The 23,344-nt window shown below is 37.1% G+C and overlaps 2 protein-coding genes and 1 non-coding gene across 4 annotated transcripts; all 3 read left to right on the plus strand.

Moving 5' to 3' along the window:
• The first annotated feature begins 51 nt into the window (after nt 1–51).
• LOC124176870 (dynein assembly factor with WDR repeat domains 1-like) lies at nt 52–6,292 on the plus strand. The gene is made up of 8 exons (XM_046558679.1): nt 52–369; nt 697–769; nt 933–1,136; nt 1,627–1,749; nt 2,347–2,531; nt 2,627–2,756; nt 3,616–3,914; nt 4,348–6,292. The coding sequence occupies exons 1-8, from the start codon at nt 330–332 to the stop codon at nt 4,542–4,544; spliced, it is 1,251 nt and encodes a 416-aa protein (XP_046414635.1). The 5' UTR covers nt 52–329; the 3' UTR covers nt 4,545–6,292.
• A 1,771-nt stretch (nt 6,293–8,063) lies between these two features.
• LOC124175807 (solute carrier organic anion transporter family member 4A1) lies at nt 8,064–21,808 on the plus strand. 2 transcript variants are annotated; one of them, XM_046556353.1, is made up of 12 exons: nt 8,064–8,969; nt 10,080–10,320; nt 12,350–12,518; nt 12,894–13,035; nt 13,778–13,952; nt 14,482–14,584; nt 16,607–16,728; nt 16,975–17,247; nt 18,767–18,968; nt 19,363–19,510; nt 19,715–20,097; nt 20,467–21,808. In XM_046556353.1, exons 1-12 carry the CDS (start codon nt 8,943–8,945, stop codon nt 20,666–20,668), a joined length of 2,187 nt encoding a protein of 728 aa, XP_046412309.1. In that variant the 5' UTR covers nt 8,064–8,942; the 3' UTR covers nt 20,669–21,808. The 2 variants fall into 2 exon arrangements, with proteins under 2 accessions (XP_046412309.1, XP_046412312.1); XM_046556356.1 differs by lacking the exons at nt 8,064–8,969; nt 12,350–12,518 and having other exon boundaries at nt 10,086–10,320.
• A 213-nt stretch (nt 21,809–22,021) lies between these two features.
• Nucleotides 22,022–22,093, plus strand: Trnap-ugg. The gene has a single exon. It is a non-coding gene; the product is annotated as a tRNA-Pro (tRNA).
• Nucleotides 22,094–23,344: the final 1,251 nt, after the last annotated feature.

Raw genomic sequence — 23,344 nt, forward strand, 5'->3', positions numbered from 1 at the left:
TTGGAAAATGGTGCAGATACTGGAAAGTATTTGATTGGCTGCGCCTCAACGCCATTTTCAATTATAAATTATGAAAATTCAAATAAGTCTGCGTAGAATGCACAGAGTGATGAAAATATGGCGGGAATGAAATCGACCAAGCAAACCTTAGCAACATGAATTGTTTTCTGGATATAGTGAAAGGAGATTTCAGACTTTGTCTTGCATTTCGCATTGATCGGTTGTCGTTGCATAGGCTTTAATTTAATTTTTGAGACAAATTGCTGATCGAAACACGGTCAATCTGGCAACGTATTTGTTGTGACATTAATTTACAAATCGCATTGTAAATGAAGTTACTAAAATTTTTACTTCGCTACTTTCCGCCAGGTAAGCTGCATAATTAACACTACTCATACATAATGCAGGGTATGTAAGAAAGTCATATTTATTGAATTGTGTATAATATGCAATTTATACAGTAAAACGTTTTGAATGTTGAAGATCATATTTCATCAATATTTATTATGCATATCATAACATGGCTTCTCAAGCTTGTCGCGTTATATTATCTGCAAGAATAAATCAAGGCAAACAAATTTTAAAGTTTCAAAAAACAGCTATACATGCAATCTCCTAGTTAGCATGAAAACCTTCATATTATACATATGCAGCCACATGAATAGGCGTTAAAATCAATTTCTGTCGTTTTCTCAGGTATAGCTCTTGAGTACCAGCAAGGCGGAAATATCAAAACGAAGATGATAGATCTTTTGGATTTGACTGCTAAGTAATTCTTTTTTTTACCTATGTTACTACTAATATGATATTAGTATGCCAATTAAGTTGTGAAATTACGAGATCCAATTCTCTCGACACTGCTGATTCAGAAAACAAATCAGATTCTAATTATTGCAAAATCAGTTTCTTTAATTTTGTGATGCACATTGCAGCACAGACGTAAAAGCCCTAGCTGAGAGTATAAAAGCTGCGGAGCCGATCATAACTGATGGTGTAACTGAGCAGTTGGTAGAAACATTGCAGAAACTTCAGTCCAAAGTCTGTGATGGGAATTTTAAGCGTTACTACAAGTACAAGACCCTGCAAACTCATCTGCTACCTCTGACAAACATCGCGTTTGATAAATTAGGTAAAAGGTACTTAATTATACTTGACAAGGTAACGAATAAGTTCACCAGTATACTGTCCGACAGGCGTCTGCAAGACCTGCAATATACGTATACTGGATGCATGATTCTGTCTAATTTTCATGTATATACATAACCGATAACAATCCTCGATTTCTCTTTTGTTAATGTTTTTTTCCAATCCCCTGATGATTAATGTTAGTCTATAATGGAATAAAGTGCGTAGCTAACAATTATAGCGATTTATAGTTTGAGTTTTATTTTATCGAATTCACCATCGTGGAAATTTGTCGTCGAAAATTTGTGATTCGTTCTGAAAAGTTATGATTCACAAAAATTTTCAAAATTACTCATTAAATTGAAAGAAAAATCCACTTCCGTGGTTTTCGCCCCATCATTTCGAATGGAAATTCCAACCAAGGCATGGCTAAAAGATTCTCTAACGAGAATGATCAAGATCAGTCTTTGTAAATAACTAGGTACTTTTATTTGCATGCAGATGCCTGACGGGCAGCTATGACCGAACTTGTAAAGTTTGGGACATTGACAGTGGAACGGAGCTTCTTACTCTCGAAGGCCACAAGAACGTAGTGTACGCAGTATCCTTCAACAATCCCAAGGCGTGAGTTATTGCGCGCATCAGTAATCGTTGACGAATATTTTAAATACACGTACAATAGGTACAGAATGTGTGAAATGAACTATGCATACGAAGCATTTTTTGTTAAATTTCAATTCTATCGAGTTTTTTGAAAATCTGACCAAGTCCAAATATACAAAAATAGTAAAAATGTAACGCGTGATCGGCTTAAAATTTCTCAAATTATCAATACTTTTCAAAATGTTTTTGGCAATAAAATTAACCGAGACCATCATGATGGAAAAGGATTTTTGATGTTTAAGATCCTATAAATTTGGTGATTTCGAAAAGATGTAATTTCTTCGTATTTATTTTTATGTACCTATGATTCAAGTAAAAAAAACTTTCACTCTTTTCAGTATATTCATTTGAAATGTCGAAATGGATCATTCTTTTAAATTCTTAATAAAAGAACAAGTTGAGAAAAAATTTAGAGAAAACCATAAATGCTTTTTTCGATAGGTATAATGAAATAAAAAAAGTGATAAAACAAATTACAAATTCGACTTTGAAATTGTACGATTTTAAAGGAGAAAAAAAAATTACCATGTAGTTGCAAATAGCACAACATCATTGCAGGGACAAAATAATGACCGGATCTTTCGACAAGACTGCAAACATATGGTGCTCCCAAACTGGCCACTGTTTGCTCAGCATGTGGGGCCACGACGCGGAAGTTGTGGTTGTTCAATTCTCGCCGACACAAAACCGCGTGGCTACTGCCTCGATGGACGCCACGGCGAAAATTTTTCATTTAGGATCTGGCAAGTTTGAGCAAAACTTTGCAGCGTATCAAAATTCTTGGTCTTATGGTTCCATCCATGATGAATCCATATTGATGGTTTGAATTCTATTGCAGGTCAAGAATTAGGTACTTTAAAAGGACACACTGCAGAGGTGATAGCTCTTCGTTACAACAACGATGGTAATGAGGTAATCACAGGCGCGTTTGATGGAACTATAAGCGTTTGGGACACTCGAACCATGCAGTGAGTCTATTTGATGATGGATACGACACGAATGTCATTTCTGTGAATCAAGGCACCTGGGCTCGAACTTTCCAAGAAAAGTCCAATAACTGGACGAATAAAATGCGCAAACATTCTCCGTGTAAGCGTTGGAGGGGTGGAATTTTCTGCCTTCAATGACGCCTGGTTCATCGTTTCATCAAATCTGTGGGCAATGTCGTTGACTGGTATGCGTTGAAAAACGTAGTTTCAGCGTAATTGATTCCGTTGTTTGTCTTTAACTCGGCAGAGTTCTGTTAAAAACGTTTCCAAACGTTTCAAATAATTCCCAGGCAATCTCACAACATTTTCCGAGTTTAAAGGTATTTGAATAATTAAAATCCGTTAAAAATTGTGATAAACGTATCCCACGCTTCGGGTCTTTCGGTCTATAATCACTCATGGCCAACATAATTTTAAACGCATTTCAAATTTTCAAATAGTGACAAGCACAAGAAACAAAATTCAAAACCAAAGATGTTTCAGGAATTATTTTGAATTTGTTCGGAAAGTTTTTGATGATACCGTGGCGCGTTCAAATTGAGTTAGGATATAAATTTGTGCCGAGACTGCGTTTTTCAGCACATAATAGCTGTGGATAACTTTGCCTCGAAAATTTGGTAGAATAATGAATAAGAGCTGCTTGACTGAAAGAAATTCCAACCGTTTCGACGCTTCCTTAATCAACGCCCCATAATATTTTCATTCGTTGACTTATTGGATTTAACAACCCAGGTGGTTCGATTTATCGACACGATTTATAATAGTAGTTGAGGCATTTTGATCTTGGAGAAACTTGAACAAGCAATCATCAGAAATAAATGTAATCGCTCCTCTCTAGACGGACGAGCGTCTTGACAGGTCACTACGAAGAAATATCGAACTGTCACTACAATTTTGACTGTTCGCTAATCGCTTCGTCTTCCATGGACAAAACTGCCAAGGTTTGGGACGCCCGGATGAATTCTTGTCTAGCAACGATTCGCGGTCACGAGGACGAGGTTTTGGATCTGAGCTTCGACAACAAGGGTAAAAAATTAGCCACTGCCAGCAGCGACGCAACTGTTCGAGTTTGGGATCTTTCTGCCAACTTTGAACAAATCGCTGTCATGTCTGGGCATCGTGAGGAAGTATCTAAGGGTGAGATGATTATTGTATACAGTGGACAAACATTTCTAATCGGCAAATCTAATTACACCGTTCAACACGAATTTTGAGTCTGGGTTCGAGACATCAAATTTTGATTTGTTCCACGTAACTAATGAAACAAAAAATAGTTTTATTAGATATAGTTTGCGTTTTATTTCAACGTGCTGCTACCGGCTGCCTATACTAATATAAACCAAAAACTTCAAGACTTATTTATCAACATAAAAAAGAAAAAAGCAAACTTCATCAATAATAAAGGACGATTTTCGTCATTATTCGATGTATAGAATTAAAATTTCTGTTGACCTGTAATATTGATGGAATATATTTACACAACGAGTGCTAGCTATAGAAAAGTTTCTGTCAATGTAATTATTTTCTCGATTGTGAATTGTTACTTATGCGATTCTTATTTTGCAAGCAGTGTGCTTCAGTCCAAACGGCCATCAATTACTAACATCATCGATGGACCGAACCGCTCGATTGTGGTCTCTTGAAACCGGATGTTGCGTACAGACGCTGAACGGTCATACCGACGACGTTTTCAGCTGCGCATTTTCATACACCGGAGACACAATAGTAACTGCAAGTAAGGATAACACTTGCATGATCTGGAGGTGACTCGATTGGTTCCAGGTCGATGCCTTGTAGCAGTTCGATCCTGGTCAACGGTGTTATACAACTTCATGAATGTATATCTCCTGTAGTGAATATAGCGAACTATCACGGGTACGTACATAAAGCGAAATGTACGTCAGGAAAGAATGATGTGATTGGAAATTCATTCAAGTACAAGTATATTTGAAATACTTCTGTACATGGAGTCATAGAGAAAGTAATTAGTTATAGTTACACAGTCTATAATGTCTCTAGGTGTATAACGTTTGAAAAAACCATTCGTATAGTTATAATTGCTATCCAAAGCACAGCTGTGGTTAAACAAATATGGCGCTGCGTAAATGGATAACAAACTAATCGTCTCAGCTTCGATTTTAACTATAAATTATGTGAATACAAATCAGCTAAAACTTTTGTTCATGCGGCCACACTTTTGTTGTGCTACTAATTTTATTGTTTAATACGTCTCGGTTGTAATTCCACTTTTTACCATCAGATGGCTTCTTCAATATTTTCGAACCCAATACTGCATGGTTAAATATATAAGTCACCGTTTGTTGTAAATTAACTAAATTCGCACTGTCCATGTCAATGCAATATCATGTGTTTTGTGACAGCTACGTTATACGCATTCAGATCAACATTATCAGATCCAGAATACGGTTCTAATAGTGTGAAACAGGCATGTATAGTCATTAGATTGCTCAAATTAACAATACCTCGTAGTTTATTAATCAGGATATCGAAGCGTAATATTCTGATCAGCTAAAATTTAATACCTATGCATTCCATAACTGCGATGATCTGATTGTGAAATATTTTGCGTTGATTCCAATGTAGATATTATTATTAACGTGTTATTAACGTGTATTTACCCGTACAATGAAATGAATCATAATAAATAACGTCTCTCCAGATTATTTTATTCATATTCTCGAATGAATCAACCGATCTTAGATGTAACCAATTAGGTGCGTGTGTGTATCTTTGAATTTGAAATGATGCGAATCGATAATCATTAAGGCCAAAATCTTTAGTGACCCTCTTTAATTCATATTGACGATGACAAAAGTATTTTCAGAGCGTATAGCTTTCAAGGAAATTTGGAAACCGTGAATTGTCAGGAAATTTGCACATGTCTGAAAAAACCGTTAAAGATCAGGGAATTCGGACTTGTATGCTGGAATTTTTGTATTTTCTTCCTCACTAATGTACGATGCTTTAAAACGTAGAACATTACTCTTCGTGACATAATTGAGGGAGTAATGTACAAAGGGTATATAAATTACAAAAAATATGGTTTCAGAGGAATTTCAAGAATTGATAAATATATGTTGAGCACTATGTAAAATTTATGAAAAATATAAACAAGTACTAAAAAAAGTTAATTCTGTCAGATTAATGTTTCCACCTTCGTGCTAAGAAAGAATGGTTAATCCTAACCTTCCTGTAGTTTCTTGAAATTGGAGTATTTATTGATATATTTGGTAATTGAGTTTGAGTAAGATTGAACTGAAAGAAAAATTGGACTATTTTAACTTAATTTGGAAACATCTGATGTCCAATTTCTAACTAATTTTTAAAAGTGACTTTTTTAGTAAAGTTAGGTCGAAAAGAGTCTTGGAAAAATGTCTAATTCAGTTTTGAAAACCGGGAAATGTCAGGGAATTTTATGTGTCATTGACACGAGACACTCTGATTTTCCTACCGTATATTTTTCTTGATGGTATAAATTCATTAATATGCCATTTATGTTGTACAGCTGCGTGGGACATGCACATGTTTGCAGGACAGCGACGATCATCGTCTTTATCCATTGGAGCCTAAAAGGACCGTTTATCCACCGTTTGTGTATTCTGGCACGTTGCAGTGCATCATAATATGAAGCAAAGGCGTGATATATTATCCAGTTAAGGTCTTATACTGTGCCAAGGGAGGCGGCCATTAGACCTCATTCGCTCCGATCATCTCTGAGGACCGTATCTCATAACAACAACAATAATAATAACAATAATAAGGACAATAACAATATCAAATGAGCTTATAATAAATCATAATATCTAATCGTAGATAAGACGATTTCGCGTCGAAATATTTTACAACCAGGTGTAAACTTTTACGTATTTCATTCGTCTTGCAGTATCAGAATAACGAATCTGTCCAATTATCAGGTAAATAGAAATGTCGAGTTATATATGTATTTTGTGCTTTCATTAAAGAAGATTCATGGAAAAGCTTTTGTTTTGCTCGATTATGCCTGTACGGAGTAAGGAAATATATTTTTCTACTGGGATCAAATAATTTACAAATAGTGGAACAGCGCTTGCGATATTTGAAATCGATGAAAATTAAAAACAAAGCTTTCTTGCATCTTCGGTAAGCTGGTGCAAAGAGAAACTGTTTGCAGATGCAAATCAATATAACAATGTCTAAATTTTTGTATGATGAAGGACATTGCACTTTACTGTCCGGTCCAGAGTCGGTATCCGAAAATCTGCAATCATAATAATGTGCTCAAGTATAACATCGCCTCACGCAGCGAACTGTCGGCATTTCACTTCACAATGTTAAACCTGTTCAGCTGACTGACCTCATTTCAGTTTCCACGGTCAACGTTCCTTAAGCTAATCCTGAAATTTGCACAGCAAACACAGTCTGTCCCAATTTCAGTCTTCCGTTTTTTTTTTTTCAAAAGGTGAAAGAAATATACTTCAAATATGAACATGTCAAAGAAGCTGAATTGGTGACAAACTGAAACACGATAACGAACAATTGCAGTGATCGGAATGCCGGCGACAATTTTGTTAGTGATTCAAATATGGCGAAGAAAGTCGACAAAAGAATAAATTCGATGTCAGAATTGGGAGGAAGTCTGCATCAAAATGGCGACTATTCACCTGATTGTAAGATCTGAATTGAATATTGTGAGGCCAAAGTTGTAAGGCTGTATGTTGAAGATGCGTCAATCATTGGCTCTACAAACACGTCTTTTTGATCCGCGTGGAATTAGATGAGAATATTTTAAGTGAGATTAAAAATGTAGATGAAAAATGAAAAAATTGAAGGTCCACAATATCGAGATTTTAAAGAAGCAAAAACTCAATTTATACGATTTAAAAATGTTGAAAGTAAAAGTGTGAAAAAGTAAAAGCATAGAATGTTGAACTGTAGTGTCGTCAGAATCGTATAAAACTTTTAAATTTCGTCGTTCTATGTTTTGACCTTTCTATATTTTGCCAGTCTGTATTTCGACTTTCTATGATTTACAACTTTCCATACTTGGACTCTTCACATTTATCAAATTTCTCAAACAAGATTTTCGCCTCTATGATAATTCGTTATTTTGGTCCTCCGATCAATCGACAATTCCAGTTTTTTATACCCGCCCCATATTTTGAACCGGCAACAAAGAATAAACACGAGTCTCGACTGCGTGCCGCTTGAAATTTGTGGGTAAGTATGTAGTTACGAGGATAGCACCGTGCGCGGTCTTTTCGCCTTTTACTTTCCGATGCAGGCGAACGTTACTCAGTCAGTCAGTTGCGCTTGACACGCTGAGCCACACGGGCGTCTGTGGAGGCGGAAGTGCGGAAGATGCGCCGTGAAATTAGTGCGACGATTGGTGTGGTTCACAACGTCTTTCCACGTAGTTTGCCACAGGACTTTAATCGTCGAACCGGCCGTGAAGAAGAAAACTACAAACCTGAATTTTGCTAACTTAACGAACTTGCGAGGTGACTCGAACCACTCGAGAAGTTGAACAGTTATTTAAGTACCAAACGACTGTATGTCAGCAGCTTATCTGAAAGGTTATAAAAACTGGAAATCACGCGTCTAGAAGATCATTTAATCCTTGGTAAATACGAAGCGTCTTTGAAAAAATAAGATTCGTTCAACCTTGTCGAACACCGCGGTAACGATTACGTAAAATATAGATATCTTGCAGGCTGGTTTGCTGATGTTGTGTTCTCAAGAAAATATCCGGTTTCTTGTTATTTTTTTATAATAATCAATATTGTAATAAAATGAAAAATAATAGTTGTATTGCGTGTGCCAATGTAATAGTGGAAAAAGTTGTGTGTCAGAATTAGCTACGGTACCAACTTGTTTTTCGATCGTTTGTCTTAGTCCATCGGTAATGAAAGTGCCGCAGAATATGGTTTTAATTTTTTTTTAACATACAGTAACAGGTGTAATGTGTGTGTACTTGTGAAAAATTTGAAAAATTTTTGTGTCGGAATTAACTACATTATCAACTTTGTTTTTCGATCGTTTGTTTTACTCCGTCGGTAATTAAAGTGCTGTATAATATGTTTATAATTTTTTTGAACATACAGTAATAGGTTTAATCAACTTCTGTGATTCATTTTGGCCACGGAATTTTGCAGTTGCGATTTAAAGATGAGGGATAAATTCGCGTTCAGCAATGTAAGTGTATATCAGTATTCATAATTTTATAGAAATGGATATATAACGTATGATTATTTTTTTTTACATATTCGTTTCAACTAATTTATATTTTCGCATAATTGAAACTTTGTCAAAATTTTATTATGTAATCATTTTTATAGAGAGTTATTTACATGTAAATACGATTTATAAATCGTGTGTTATGATTTAACTCATATACGGTCATTTATCAGCATCAATGTAATAATAATTTACTCAAGTTATATGTATAATAATTCGTATCCTGTTCAAACATACATTTGTAATAAGTTGTCTCGGTCAATTTACAAGTCCGTTGCGATCATCTGTTTAGTTCTGTAGGTGCGTAGGCTTCAGATTTAATATTTCATTTTTAAGTAGTTTTTTATTTCTCGATATTTTGTTCCTTTAACTTTTTCTCGTCAGTCTGTTTCTTTGTATTTATAATACCAATAAATAATCTTCACTATAATCCTTGTAATTTTTAATCCAAAAACTGCTGTCTATATAACTACCGTTGCGCAATTAAATCCGCAAGGTTTTATTTCGTTTGTAAAAAGCCGGTTTTTCTCCCGTTTACTATAAACAGTTTTGGAGCATTAGACTGTATGATAAATTTGGACAGATTCCTAATTTTCGTGGTAAAAACAAATGCACCATACAAGATCATGGTGCAGTGTCTTGTATTATTGGCGTAAGTTCGGAGCAGAGAAAAACGTAAAGATAATTAATTTACCAGACCATAAATCACGTTTAAATTTTTTTTCCGCCAATTCACGATTCGGTGAAATGCTATTTTATTGACTCAATTTATCTTTCTTCGTTAAATACTGGTCCATAAACTATTTTCATCTCCTAGTCTTACCGATCGTAATGTTCGTATATCTATCGTATATATTCGTGTATCAACATTTCGTAGAAATTGTATGCTTGTACGATTTCCATGTAAACGAAATAATCTGTAAAGTAGTTATGTACCAAAAGTAATAGCAGAAAAAATTCCCGTAATGTAATTGTTCGGTTAAAAATTTATACAAAACATGCTGTACGTAAGTTATCATTATTGTACAGTTTTCTTTTTCTTTCTTTACGCTTATGTTACAACTTCAGTCGGCGATGTCGTCGGACGTGCTCGAAACCGTCTCAGCAAATATACCATCAGAAACATTTCCCGATAATCTTCCAAAGAAGCCTGAAGCGCGACTGGAAATCGACAATGAAACCCTGCCTCCTGAAAATACAGCGGTGCAACAAAAATGCGGATGGTTTTGGCTGAGGCCGAACTGTCTGCAAAAGTTTCGCACAGCGAAATGGGCACTTTTTTGGCTTTGTTGGGCCGGCGCAGTGCAAGGTAAATTATCTTGACATACATAGATAACTGATAGTGAATAGCTGAGTCCGTTGTCAGGTGAATGAAGTAGTCATAACACATAATTAAACTGTGGCAATCTTTTTGCCTTTCTGGTGGAACTATAATGTTAAAAAGTAAAAAAGTTAAAAATTAGAATTGTCCCAACACCGAATATTCAAAATTGCGAAGACCTAAGCCACACACGGATTCTAGCATTAAAACGTATAAAGTCGAATAATAGAAACCAAAACATATATATATTTGTATAAAATTGCATATTTTCTATACGTTTCATCACTTATTATGGTGAAGTTGTATTTTGGCTTTGCATATGTTTCCTTAAACTTCTAATATATTCTTACCATTTCGCATTTTGATGTTCCTATACTTTTACATGATACATTTGGAAATTCTACAAATAAGATTTCATCTCGTTTTTGATAATTCTGCATCTTGACCTTTCTATCGTATAACCAATGTATGCTTCTTTTTCCTGACTGTTTCATCCATTTTTACCAATTTCTTTCATTACTCCATGGTATTAATTCGCTCACTGCTCCAATCGCACATATTGCTTCAGAATCTCTGAATCCATGCTGATTTCACCAGAGATCAAAAGTAAAGCGAAAATCGTGGTGAAATGAAATTTTGAGGGAAAATGGGGAAAAATGAGCAAAAAGGGATCCTAGGACAAAATCAGTAGAAATAAAAATGAACTACATCATTCGCGTTTCATTTCATCGGGTATGCTCCTATTCCAATGCGGTACAAAACATCGAGTATCTAGCAGCAGCTATAATATATCACGCACAGGCCAATACCTGGTGCAAATTGTCCGCTTATAATGTGCCATAGGCATTCTCTCGCCCAGTTCCCCCCCCCGGATTTGATGCCAGAGTACCCTAGGGCCTGAAGGGTTTGTGCCATTGCTATATCAAAGCGGTATAATTAAACGTCTGCAATCGAAATTGCTTTGGAAGCGAAACAACCGATCATTGACTGGTGCTCTACGTATGTACACAATAGCTACAGTTGATTGCGTACTACCTCCTGTAAGACTTCTCTCTTTCATTATAAACCGCTTGTCGTTCTTCTATCCGTGGTACATAGCTCTATACATCTATATATATATATATATGTATATGGACATACACTCGGGTATGTATACGTTTTTGTGCGTCATTTCCTGTTCCTTAGGTTATAAAGGGCTGCATGTTTGCTTTACGCGTGCACAGCTTTGTCCCCCTCGAACTTTGAACCCTGTTTGAAAATCAATTTCCGAAGGCTTTATACCCGAGCGATAAGTGGGAACCGAATTTTATTACGCTTGCTGTAGGCGTGATAAGTGCCGAACAGCACAATTTTGTCGCTAAAACTCGTTAGTCGGTTGATTGGCAAGTGGCGAGGGCCTCTTCGCAAGGGTTTGCACAACCCGTCCCGCTACATATTCGCATGCGAATGAAGCATTGAAAATAAAATTCTAATTCGTATAAGTGTATGACAGCAATGCCCGATGCAATCTTTTATAGATCCTAATTGGAAGAAGTTTATGTTAATTGACAAACAATAGTGACCCGGCTGTTCACAGACTGCACAGTTTCAATTGCTGGTTCTAGCATCTGCAACAGACTGCAGGAAAGAGAAGGGAAGATAAACGCATAATCTAAACTCGGTAGCATACTGTCGACTCGTGTTTGTTTTATTGCCGGATGAAAACTAACGACAAGTCTGCTAGGATTTGAGGTGGATTGAAAATATTATTTAAAGCCAATATGCTAACCATGAATTCATGAATGTCACCTAGCCAATCAATTTACATGGTTAAATATTGTGTTAAGGTTGAATTTGTGTGAAATGATTTGATGGATTTTTCAATCGTGCACTTTTGTTTTTCCGACATGTATACCGACTAGCAATGTCTATGAAACTTTTTATCGAAGAAGCATTGATTCTGCAATCATCTTTCACACAAACAAAAGATAAATTGTAGTATTTTGGTAAACGAAATTTGATTGATTTTGTGCCTCAGGAATGGTGGTTAACGGTTTCGTCAACGTTGTCATCACAACGATAGAGCGAAAATTTGGGCTTAGGTCTTCTGAAACGGGGCTTATAGCCGGTGGATATGACATCGCCAGTTTTCTACTCCTTGTTCCTATCACTTACCTCGGCGGACGATCAAACGCCTCAAAGCCCAGGTCAGTTCTGTTCACTATAAAAATTCGAATTATGTAGTCCGGTGCGAGAAAATAGAACTACACACTAACCGGCTCACATTGAATAATAAGACTGGTTTTTGGACGTATAATTCTTTTTTTACCAACAAAATGTACCAAAAGAGAAGTGTAACTACTTGCACGAAGGCTTCTATCCATTCATGATTATTTAATGCAGCTCAAAACAGGGCTAAAGAGATCAGCTGATCACCCAGTTTGACGCCATATTGCCATTGTAGCTGATATTTTAAGTATTCAGTAAAAATTCCTGGCACGAACCATTGCCCCTAAAATCATACGATGCGTCTTTGTTTCGATTTTATTATATTGATTAATTGTGTTGTTCATTTTATGCAGGTATATTGGAATCGGTGTCCTCGTTCTGAGTCTAGGTTGCTTGTTATTCGCATCGCCACATTTCTTAGTCGGTACCTACAGAGCGGGTCGTCAATATGAGAATCTCTGCCAACGAGTCACGAATACTTCAGCGCTGCAAACGGTGCGGAAAAACATTTATTTTTACAGTATTACAACCACTAGATATTACAGTTTCAATAGATTTCATTACTCCTCTGGGATCAAATATTTCAGAAACGTTGAAAATTTCTACAAACCTACTCAGAATATAAATACCCGATATTGTGTGAGTTTTTCTGATAATTTTTTGGTAAATTTTATTTTCAAATTTGGCAATGTTTTTATAATATGAGTATTACGCTGAAAATATTCGTTTGCAGATATGTCCACATTTTTTCAGCTGCATTTCAAAAAATTGATTATCACAGTATCCTCAAAATATCCAATTTCACTCAGAAATCCATTCCAGTTTTTCATAACGTGGTTCTGAAAAACCAGTGCTATGATATCTTCAGATGCGTGGTACAATAAAGTATTGAAAAAATATGAGTTTTCTTTACAAATTGGTCGGATTTTAACCTCGATCTCGACGTGACCAGAAACTATCAGAAGCTTGACTACTCGAAATTTTTCACATTTTAACAGAAAATCAATTTCCGAAACAATACGCGTCTTTTCCAGCTCTATAAAATTCCTTGAAATCCCTCAGGCATTGTCAAAATAACTCAAACTATGCGATAAATAATACCTAATTTTTCTCATAACTACGTCTAAGAAATTTTCCAGACTTGTTTTCACTAGAAAAAGGTGTAGAACACGACACATTGAATTCATGGTTAAAACAGGAAGTTTTTCTTTAACGCACGCATAACGGCAACTTTCAGGCGGCATGCGACAGTGCATCCAAGGAAACCGACTTGGAAGCTCCGCGTGGTTTGTACCTGGCCATCTTCTTGCTCGCTCAGCTGTTACACGGGGCTGGAGCTGCACCGCTTTTCACTCTTGGAGTGACGTACATTGATGAAAATGTCTCGAAGAAAATGTCTTCGGTTTACCTTGGTACGGTTGGCTCAAGCTATATAAGGTAAGCGTACCAGTTATTGGCCCTGTCCTAATTATTGACGTTTTTTGGTCGTATCTGTTCGATCGTTGATTCTAAAATTATCAAAAAATTAATTTATCGAACCCTCTAGCAATAGGTTTTATTCATCGAGAAATTCACATCTTTTGCCGTCGATTTATAATTTTAGAAAATAAAAGGGTCAATAATTGGCTTTAAACGTGTCAATAACTGGTACACTTACTTTACGGTGAGTTTTTCTAACAGCGAAACGATCCGCGCGCCTGATACGCAGGCAACGGGATGAGCACGAGCTGTAACTCCGGTTGTCTGAATCAGGCGCACGAACCGTTTCGCTGTTAGAAAAATTCACGGTATAATGCAACGGTTCTGGTCTAACGATCATTGGATTACTGTGACTACGTATCCGCCACCACGTTCACTCATGCAGACTGCAGAAATTGCATGATCAAGTTATAATTGCTTTGAGCGTACTTGTACACACGTATTATAAAATATTGATTCTAGGTATTTACTACACCATGGCTATACTCGGGCCAGCCTTGGGATACGTCATCGGAGGCGAATTACTCCAAATTTATACCGACTTCCTCGTCGTCGACCCAGCCTCGTGAGTAAATTTGAAATTCACGAAACGTCTAGTCATTCTATGGTTTATTTGTTATCTTTCAGGCCTGCGGCGAAGAAAAAAGACGACAATTGTAATTGTCAAAATATTTATTCAACACCATACATTATAATTCCAGCAATTACAAAGTTCAGGGTCGTTGTTACAAAAACAGAAAATCAATTTTTCCACTCCGTGTAACAGTGTAGGTAGAAAAAGAATCGTAAATGCGTGTCACGTCTTATCGCGTTACATCCAAACGTGGCTGAATTTGACGGAGATTGATGATGAGCACATTATAAACATTTGATCCATCTATATGGATGAGGGCGAAAAATTTCCATGTGTACAGGGAAAGGCATTGTGAATCACTTGCGAATTGTGATTGGCCGAAACTAGATTTTCGCTGGGTACTGAATAATAGTAATGACATCAGAGATGTAATCATTCGCTCCGTCACGTTCGATCGCGGTCTGATAAACTGTGGATTACACTGACCTGCGGGATTGGGGTAATATGAGCTACGGATATACGCGAGTTTTGTAAGGGTGGAAATGAACGCCCTTCCACAAATGAAAATTTGAGCCTATGGTAAACACCTTGTATTATTCCCATTATCGGATATGTCACTACGAGTCGTAGCAATGGATGGTTGCGACGAGGGGACGTTGATATTACCGAATGGGGATGACGGTGGGAAATTTCCACTTCTCTTCCCTCGGGCGGTAGATATTTACGCGTACGATATTTACCCAGAGAATACCTGGAAGCACATAGAAACCTGCATGTATGTATACATGTGTGTTTATTAGGGTAGTCGTTATATGGTCGTTTCCGACTTTGTTGATCCTATGGGCTAAAATGTCTCGAAATAATTTTTTTTAATGTAGCTGAAATCTGAGGTTCCCATCTCAATTTTTAGTTCCGTCTCAAAGCCTTTGAATTTTCAATTCACGATTAATTTTTTTTGCTACTCATGTGTTGCGTCAAAAAACCTGCATCGTAGTAAATTTCACATCCATGAACGTAGGTATTCCATGACGATTTTAGAATCTTAGACAAAAAAACGACATCAAAACGGTTAAAGGCCAATACAATAAAACTACTAATTGAAGGCCTAGTAAGAACGTTTCTTTTGATTTGTTGGATTTCTGTTCAAAAAATAGATCAAAAATATTTTTGCGAATTATCCGAATAGAGAGAAATGAATTGTCGTTTCCATTCGTCTGCTCGATGTCCTTCTGAATTGTTGTACGATGTTCATAGCATTATCAACGAGCGAGAATATCAGCTGCAGCATTTTCCTGACGATGAGCGATGGATCTAAAACAGCTGTGTAAAATTTCAGGACGGTTAGTCAGCTTTTTTAGGTCCCATCAATCAATTCGCCCCGGTTCCTTGACTAACGATTGGGCGTAGAGTGTAAAAAGTTGATGGTTACACACTAATCCTGTAGCCGTAATGAATTAGCAGATTTTGCTAAGCTATGTGGGCCTTATATATTTTGCAAATTTTCGCAATTTCGCTCACGGGTTTGTCAAATCACGGTGTAAGTTCCTCGAAATATATTTGTGAGCAAAAAAATTTCCCCATAACTTTGCGTAAAGAGTGTAATGTCAATATACGGCGTGGTTAGGGAACATGGCGTCGAGGCTATTGATCAGCTGATCCAACGTTTGGGCATAATGTCTCCATTATGAAAGCACAGAAAACATTACGCAGGCTGTTGTACTTTCATTTTCTGACAGTGAATCGATGTAGGATAAAATATGGGACGTAGAGCCGCTTTTATGATTGAATGCAACGGCAATTGCATATGTTGGAAGGCATTGAAGAGTTGTAGAATAATATTGGGTTATGCATGTGAATATCTCATTACACCGGGTGATCGCCTAACGACATATAAATCATAATTTAATGCGGAGCAGATCGAAGCTACGCAATTGGTTTTAATCATAGATATAGGTACAAAATCGATTTGAACGTGCTGAACGTGCAAAAAATCAACCATCTGTGATTAATTAGGGTGGGCATGACACCGGATAGTAACGTCTGGATCGGTGCATGGTGGATCGGTTTCCTAGCAGCAGGATTGATATCCTTGGTTATAGCTATTCCGCTGTTGGCTTTTCCGCCAAGTCTGCCAGGTGAGGATACAAATACATTTTGATACTTTAATTAGAAAGTTTATGCCAAGCCTCTGCATTCGACGAAGGTTTCTGCAAGACTAGAAATTTGATAAAAAGTTTTTTAAAAAGTTGCCTGGTAATCGAACAGTTGAATCTTTTTAAATATTTCCACCCAGAAAAAGGTTCAATTTCTTCGAATTATTCCAAGTGCTTGACAGTTGAAAGTTTATCAAAGATCACCTTTTATCAGAAATTTCTTCACAGGATCAGAAGAGTTGGCAAAGGAACGAGTTTCCGAAGCGCACGTGTGTCAATCTGATACACCTTCATCTGCGGGGACTGGTGGAGTGGAGGTTTTCACAAAACTTAAGGAGCTGCCTAAAGCTCTGACGGCTCTCCTTAAGAATCCGGCATTTTTTATGCTAAACTTGGCTGGGGCAAGCGAAGGACTTCTCATTGCCGGGTTCGCCGCCTTTCTACCCAAACTTATTGAAAATCAGTTCAGCGTCACTGCCAGTTCGGCGGCTTTGCTTATGGGTAAGGTACTCTAATGTGCAGCCATCGACTACTCGCTCGCCTATTCTACCGGAAAATTTCAACCCACGAGCTGGCAACCGGAAAACTTTCACCTCTATAATACCTTGTGCTTCACCGTTTTATATGTATTTAATGTATTGACTAAATGTTGTATTTAACAATGAAGGTTGGTTTTACAATATCTCCAGAAAATGGGCTTGAACACAAAAATGTTCTCTTTTACAGGCGAAACGAACGGTACAATTACCTATTAAATATTGTAAGTTGGTGCAAGATCTCGTCAGAGCGTTGACACTAAAATTTCTTAGTAAAACCATCAAGTATCGCCCTCGATACTGTACATCTTCTGGAGGCAAAATTTTTTTCCCCAATACACGGTTTGAAAATTTGATTTTCGAAGCCTGTAGAGCGTACGTAAGGTACCCCACTTGTAAACAGTACGGTAAAACGAGGCTGGCGCATGCGCAACTTCCGATAGCTTCATTTTATACACGGACATTAAGCACCACCAATGGTGTCATTAGACTGAGCTCATCCTAAAGCTTACGCGTTTAGGATGTCATGAGGACGGACTAATGCTCCTGGACCTCTTGATTGCTCTTGATCTACTTCTTTCAAATTATTGTGTTAGTTTCACTTTCTGCTGAAATTAAACTTGTGTTGAAAAAAATCGTATGTCACACACGTGCGGATGGGCGATGCTGACTCGTATACACCTTTGTGGCACACCCTGCAAATTTCACACTCGATGGAAATCGCTCACTCTCGCACTTGAAACACAATATGCTATTGTATAAAATCATTTTTCCGAGTTATTCCGTAGATTTATTTGATATAGGACACCCATTATTTTACTCCATGTCGATTTAATAGAATATCACAAAATGGAAGACCAACAGCCTACGGGACGTTTTCTCTATCTTGATATCTATTGAATTTGTCTAAAACGATTAGCTGATTACCTATATCAACGCCAGATAACTTTGGCCACGCTCAAATTCGTATATTCTCCGACAAAAATTATTGTAAATGTGAATGACTTTTAGGAACTTTGTATCAATATCTGAATTCTACAATCAGTGCGAAAACATAACTTGAGCAAATCTACGAAAAAAAGTTAATATTTCTTTAAAATTTCTAAAAATTTCTCATTCCTCTAGTTTTACTGAAAACATTATGCACATACACATATATCCGAAATTTTTCAGTTGCAATTGAGAAAACTTAATTTCAACTACTTTTTCATCAGAAAGTCATCTCAATTTTCCGTAATGCGGTACTTACCGTCAATGGAAAGTGAAATAACCAAAGGATATGAATTTTTTCAAAATCTTTGTACATGTTACATAACAGTACGCAATTTTTCCTAAAACTGTCCGAGAATAGGGTGCATTTTTGAGAAATTTCTAAACATAATTACAAGAAATTTGTGAGAATTTTTTTCGCCTGGGCTTATTGCCACCAGTTGGCGTCTATTGAATATTTGAGGACCCAGATATAGTTAAATTCTTTGTTTCAGGATTAGTCACGGTCCCAGCTGGAGGTGGAGGTACCTTCCTTGGCGGTTACCTGGTGAAGCACTGGAACCTTCAGTGCGCTGGCATCTTGAAGTTCTGTCTGATCGCCACGGCGGGTTGCATCGTTTTCACGATGTGCTTCGCTCTGAGTTGTGCAAACCTAGAGTTTGCTGGAGTGACGGTGCCCTACCACAACACGGCTAGGTGTAACGCAATTGTCAATCTTTGTTTCTTCCTGTTTTTATTAAGCTCTTTGTACTCTAGGTTACTTCAGAAATAGGAAGAACATGAGTATTGTATCATACTGTCTCGTTTCTGTGTTGACTACACATGCACAATTTTTTCATGCCTAGACCCATGTACATTTGCTGCTAAACTGATAATTTCAAAAAAGAATATTTCGTTTTCAATTATTCTTTTAGAATTTTTTCACAGCTCAAAATTATCTGTTAGCAGTTTTGGAGTAATCTTTTCAAGTCTGCCGATATACATTTAAATTCATTCTACGTCAAAACTTGCGTGCGGAATAATAAGCGACGATGATAAATCTGATGGAAACACTTTCACTTCAGGCTTATACTTTCAATTTTTCTTCTAGGAAGCCATTGTCTCTGGAAAGCAGCTGCAACATTGGATGCGGATGTTCGAAATCAGAATTTGACCCGCTTTGCGGTGCTGACGGAATTACGTATTATTCGCCGTGCCATGCCGGGTGCCACGATGAAATGCCGATCAATGACTTGAAAGTGAGTGTCGAATCAGCATATTTGATAGTACGCCTAATCATGTTGAATCACTGTTTTCTTTTTCAACGATATGAAATTTTTACTTGAGTGGTTTCATAAAAATACAATATCTATATGAAAAACCATTTGTATAGGACTGTCCTTCGAGCTTTCGAATCATTACTAACAATAAGTTATCGCCGTATTTTTATTTCAACGCCATAGATTTACAACAATTGCAATTGCATCCACGGCCCGTCAGCGAATCTCTCGATATACGGCGGTTCTGAGCACGTGACTTACGAGGCAATAAACACAACGTGCCCTAGTGCTTGTGGCCATCTGTGGCCCTTCGTGATACTCGCCTTCTGCAACATGTTTCTGACATTCCTCTGCACTATGCCTGCCCTGTCATCGACGCTCAGAGTCGTCCACGACGAGGAACGGTCATTTGCCCTGGGCATACAGTGGATCAAGGTTCGAGTCCTCGGAACCATACCAGCCCCCATGATTTTCGGCACCCTGATTGACGAGACTTGCATCCTTTGGCATGAGTCGTGCGAGGGCAGAGGGGCTTGCCTCGTTTACGACAATCGGTACATGAGTCGGTGAGCAGTTTTGTTTATTTGCCCGTTTTTTTGCTTGCACATAATTCAATTCATGACAGATCAGCCGTATAAAGTCCCCTATAAGACGCCATTTTGCGGCAGTGAATATACCTACCACACTGGCTTTCAGACGCCTCGTATTTAAGTATAAAAATCATTTTCCACCGCATGTTTTACTCTGTATCGAAGCAAAAGCACACAATCAAAGTCCAACAGCTTGAAACGGTGTTTTTTGGCCCTTGGTACTTGCCAAATTTACTATAGGCGATCAGCTGATGGTTTTCCTCGACGCCATATTGTTCTAACTATTCTTGCATTGATTGTGAGGTTACAACGTGGGAATGATTTGCATTATGTTTCTTTTTCTAGGTACATGTTAGCTCTGGCGTTCATAGGTAAAGCAGCATCCCTTCTATTTTTCTTTATGGCATGGTGGTTCTATGTACCGCCAGGGGGAAGAAGAATTACTACGGAAAATAGACAGGAGACCGTTTCGACTGTGGCGCTGAGCGAACCGATCGAAGTTGTGCAGCTATCAAATCAGAAAATTTCGTCGGCTATAGAATCGTAATGATTATAATATTGAAAATGATTTTATACAATATTAGAAATTCATGAACATTTGACCAAAAAACAGATATGTTAAGAAATGAAAATTTCAATTCTTTTCATACATTTTAAATCATTTTATATAACTCCACTATTATATAGGCATATTATGTGTGTAAATTATTATTATTATTGTTAGCGCATGATCTCCGGAATGATTCATAACTCTAAAATAGAATTGTAGGTCGACATAATATGTTGTTCATTATTGTGTGGAAAATAACTAATTATTGAGTATCTATCTCGAATGCACACACGTACTCACAACCTATACATAAGTATCTAGTATTATAATGTATAATGATTTATACTGTACGTAAACCGATAATTTTATGATACCTCCGACACAAAAATCAATGAATGTCGAGCAAAGTAAAATGTTTATTGCTACTCGAAACAGAAACTTATCTCACAGAGTTTTCCGTCGCATTTCTTTACTTGAAATAAAAATTTCTGTTTACATATTGTATAACCAGAACTGTCGGTACAATCTGTCACCTAAGTGCTTGTGTCACCTAAATGGTTACTTCATGCCAATAATTATTTATACAGCGAATACCAAGCAAAGGATATTGAATATACGTTAAAAAGTACGGTGCAGATAATTGATGTGAACCTCGCTGGAAAGCCCTTTAAATAAGTGAACTGGCATTGCTATAACTCCGTAAGTATAAGATATTATTGTTAATGTAATTTTTAAGATGCTTTTGTTAACATGAGATTTTGTTCTACCTACAGCGGGATAATGTACAAAAGACACTATCGACAAATAATTTTTACAAAATCGTGACTGATAACTGCCTCAAGAATTTAGAAAACTACAAGTTTCATTCTTCGATTAGCGAAATAAAAAAAAATCGTAACAGTCCCATTTCATTGCAGCAAATAATTTTTTCTTTCATCATCGCAGGGAGAATGAATATAATATGTATCATGTATGTTGCCTCTATTTCTTATGTTTAAAATACGCCTGAACATTTCAATTGAATTTCTTCCTAAATCGAACTGTGTAATGACTGCTTGTGTTCACGACTTGATGAATGTTAATCGTCGCTGACTAGTTATATAAAATGAATAGTACAGGGTTATATCTATTGATAAATTCTGAGTTTACTTTAAAACTATAAGTTTACGAAATTTCGAATCGACGGATCCTGATATTCACACGGGTTCCAGCTGTACAATGAATGCCTGACTATAAGAAGCCCCCACAAACCAACCAATCGTGAAAGTTTCGAATTCCGAATACACTAAGTACCGTCGATGTAAGCTTTCACTAATTCCATAACTACCAATGACCAATCGTCTGTCATGTGGCCTCTTGGTCTAGGGGTATGATTCCTGCTTTGGGTGCAGGAGGTCCCGGGTTCAAATCCCGGAGGGGCCCTTTTTTGTGCACGTAAAACTCTGCCATCTTCGTCCCAGACGAGCGGCGGCTTAAAAGAATCAGTAGACTCGCTATGAAAAGGGTTTCCAATTTTCCTTTCTTACTAACAAACTTAGTTAGCTATACCTTTGGGACTGGTGTCAGATGTTATTGTTATTAGGATATCTGGTCATGATTGTGTAGGAAATTGAGACAAATTCGAAAAATTGGTAGGGATCAATTACTTTTATGGTAGCTGTTGATAATTCTCACTCGCATGCTATATAGTCAGTCTTCATGGTCCATACTGACAGCGTTAAATATCAGTTGTTTTTATGTATTATCAAGGCCTACGCATCACCAACGTGAAAATGCCGCAGTTAACGGAATTCTACACACTATAATGAATACAGATTTCCAGATCAAATTTTGTAGCACACATTAACAATAATTTCGAGAAATGTATTCCTGTAGCTGAATTACCATACTTATTTCAGGACTACATTTTCCGGCGTTATTCTAACATGAAACAAACAGTTTTTTTGGACATGTTGTTCGGTATTGCATAGAGAATTGCGCTGACTGTGGTATTTTTACATCAGTAATTCATAGCTTCGGCAATAGACAAAATAAGTAATATTCAATGTCGCAGTGGGTAAGGACGGTGTCCCTGGTAGCATTTTTTTAAGGAGGTGCCCTGGTAGATTTCGACGTTGACGTATATGTATATCTCCAAATATTAAAGTCAACGTATCTCAAACGCAAAGAAGTACTTGATCATCCCATCATATACGCGATTCTGAACAAAAACACTGTAACTGATTTTCGTTTGATGCAGAAATAAAGAAATGGCACGGATTCTACGAAATCGCAATATTCAATTAAGCATGCACCCTTTAGTTTTTTTGACACCAAAACGCTGTACAGAATGATTAAAGGCATTTTTTCAGAGTAACGCGAAAATAATCCGTAATTTAATAGAGACGTGGTCTTGGGATAATATATTGTTTATACATGCGTGATCGAGAGCCAAGCAATGCTACATGGTCGGTAAAACAAGTACCATGCTTAAACTCCTTAAGAGCATACGACGAAAACATTGGAAGAGCATTTTCCTGCGACAATATTTAGTCCCGTGGGATTGGAGTAAACTGTGAAAGCAGCTTCACGAATAAAAAGATTCATAACACGTAATAATCACTGCAAAAAAAAAAGTAAACTATTACGCCACGTGAGAACGTGAACCGTACTTTACATCTCCTGATGTAAACA

The sequence above is a fragment of the Neodiprion fabricii genome, chromosome 2, assembly GCF_021155785.1.
Source record: "Neodiprion fabricii isolate iyNeoFabr1 chromosome 2, iyNeoFabr1.1, whole genome shotgun sequence".
NCBI lineage: Eukaryota > Metazoa > Arthropoda > Insecta > Hymenoptera > Diprionidae > Neodiprion > Neodiprion fabricii.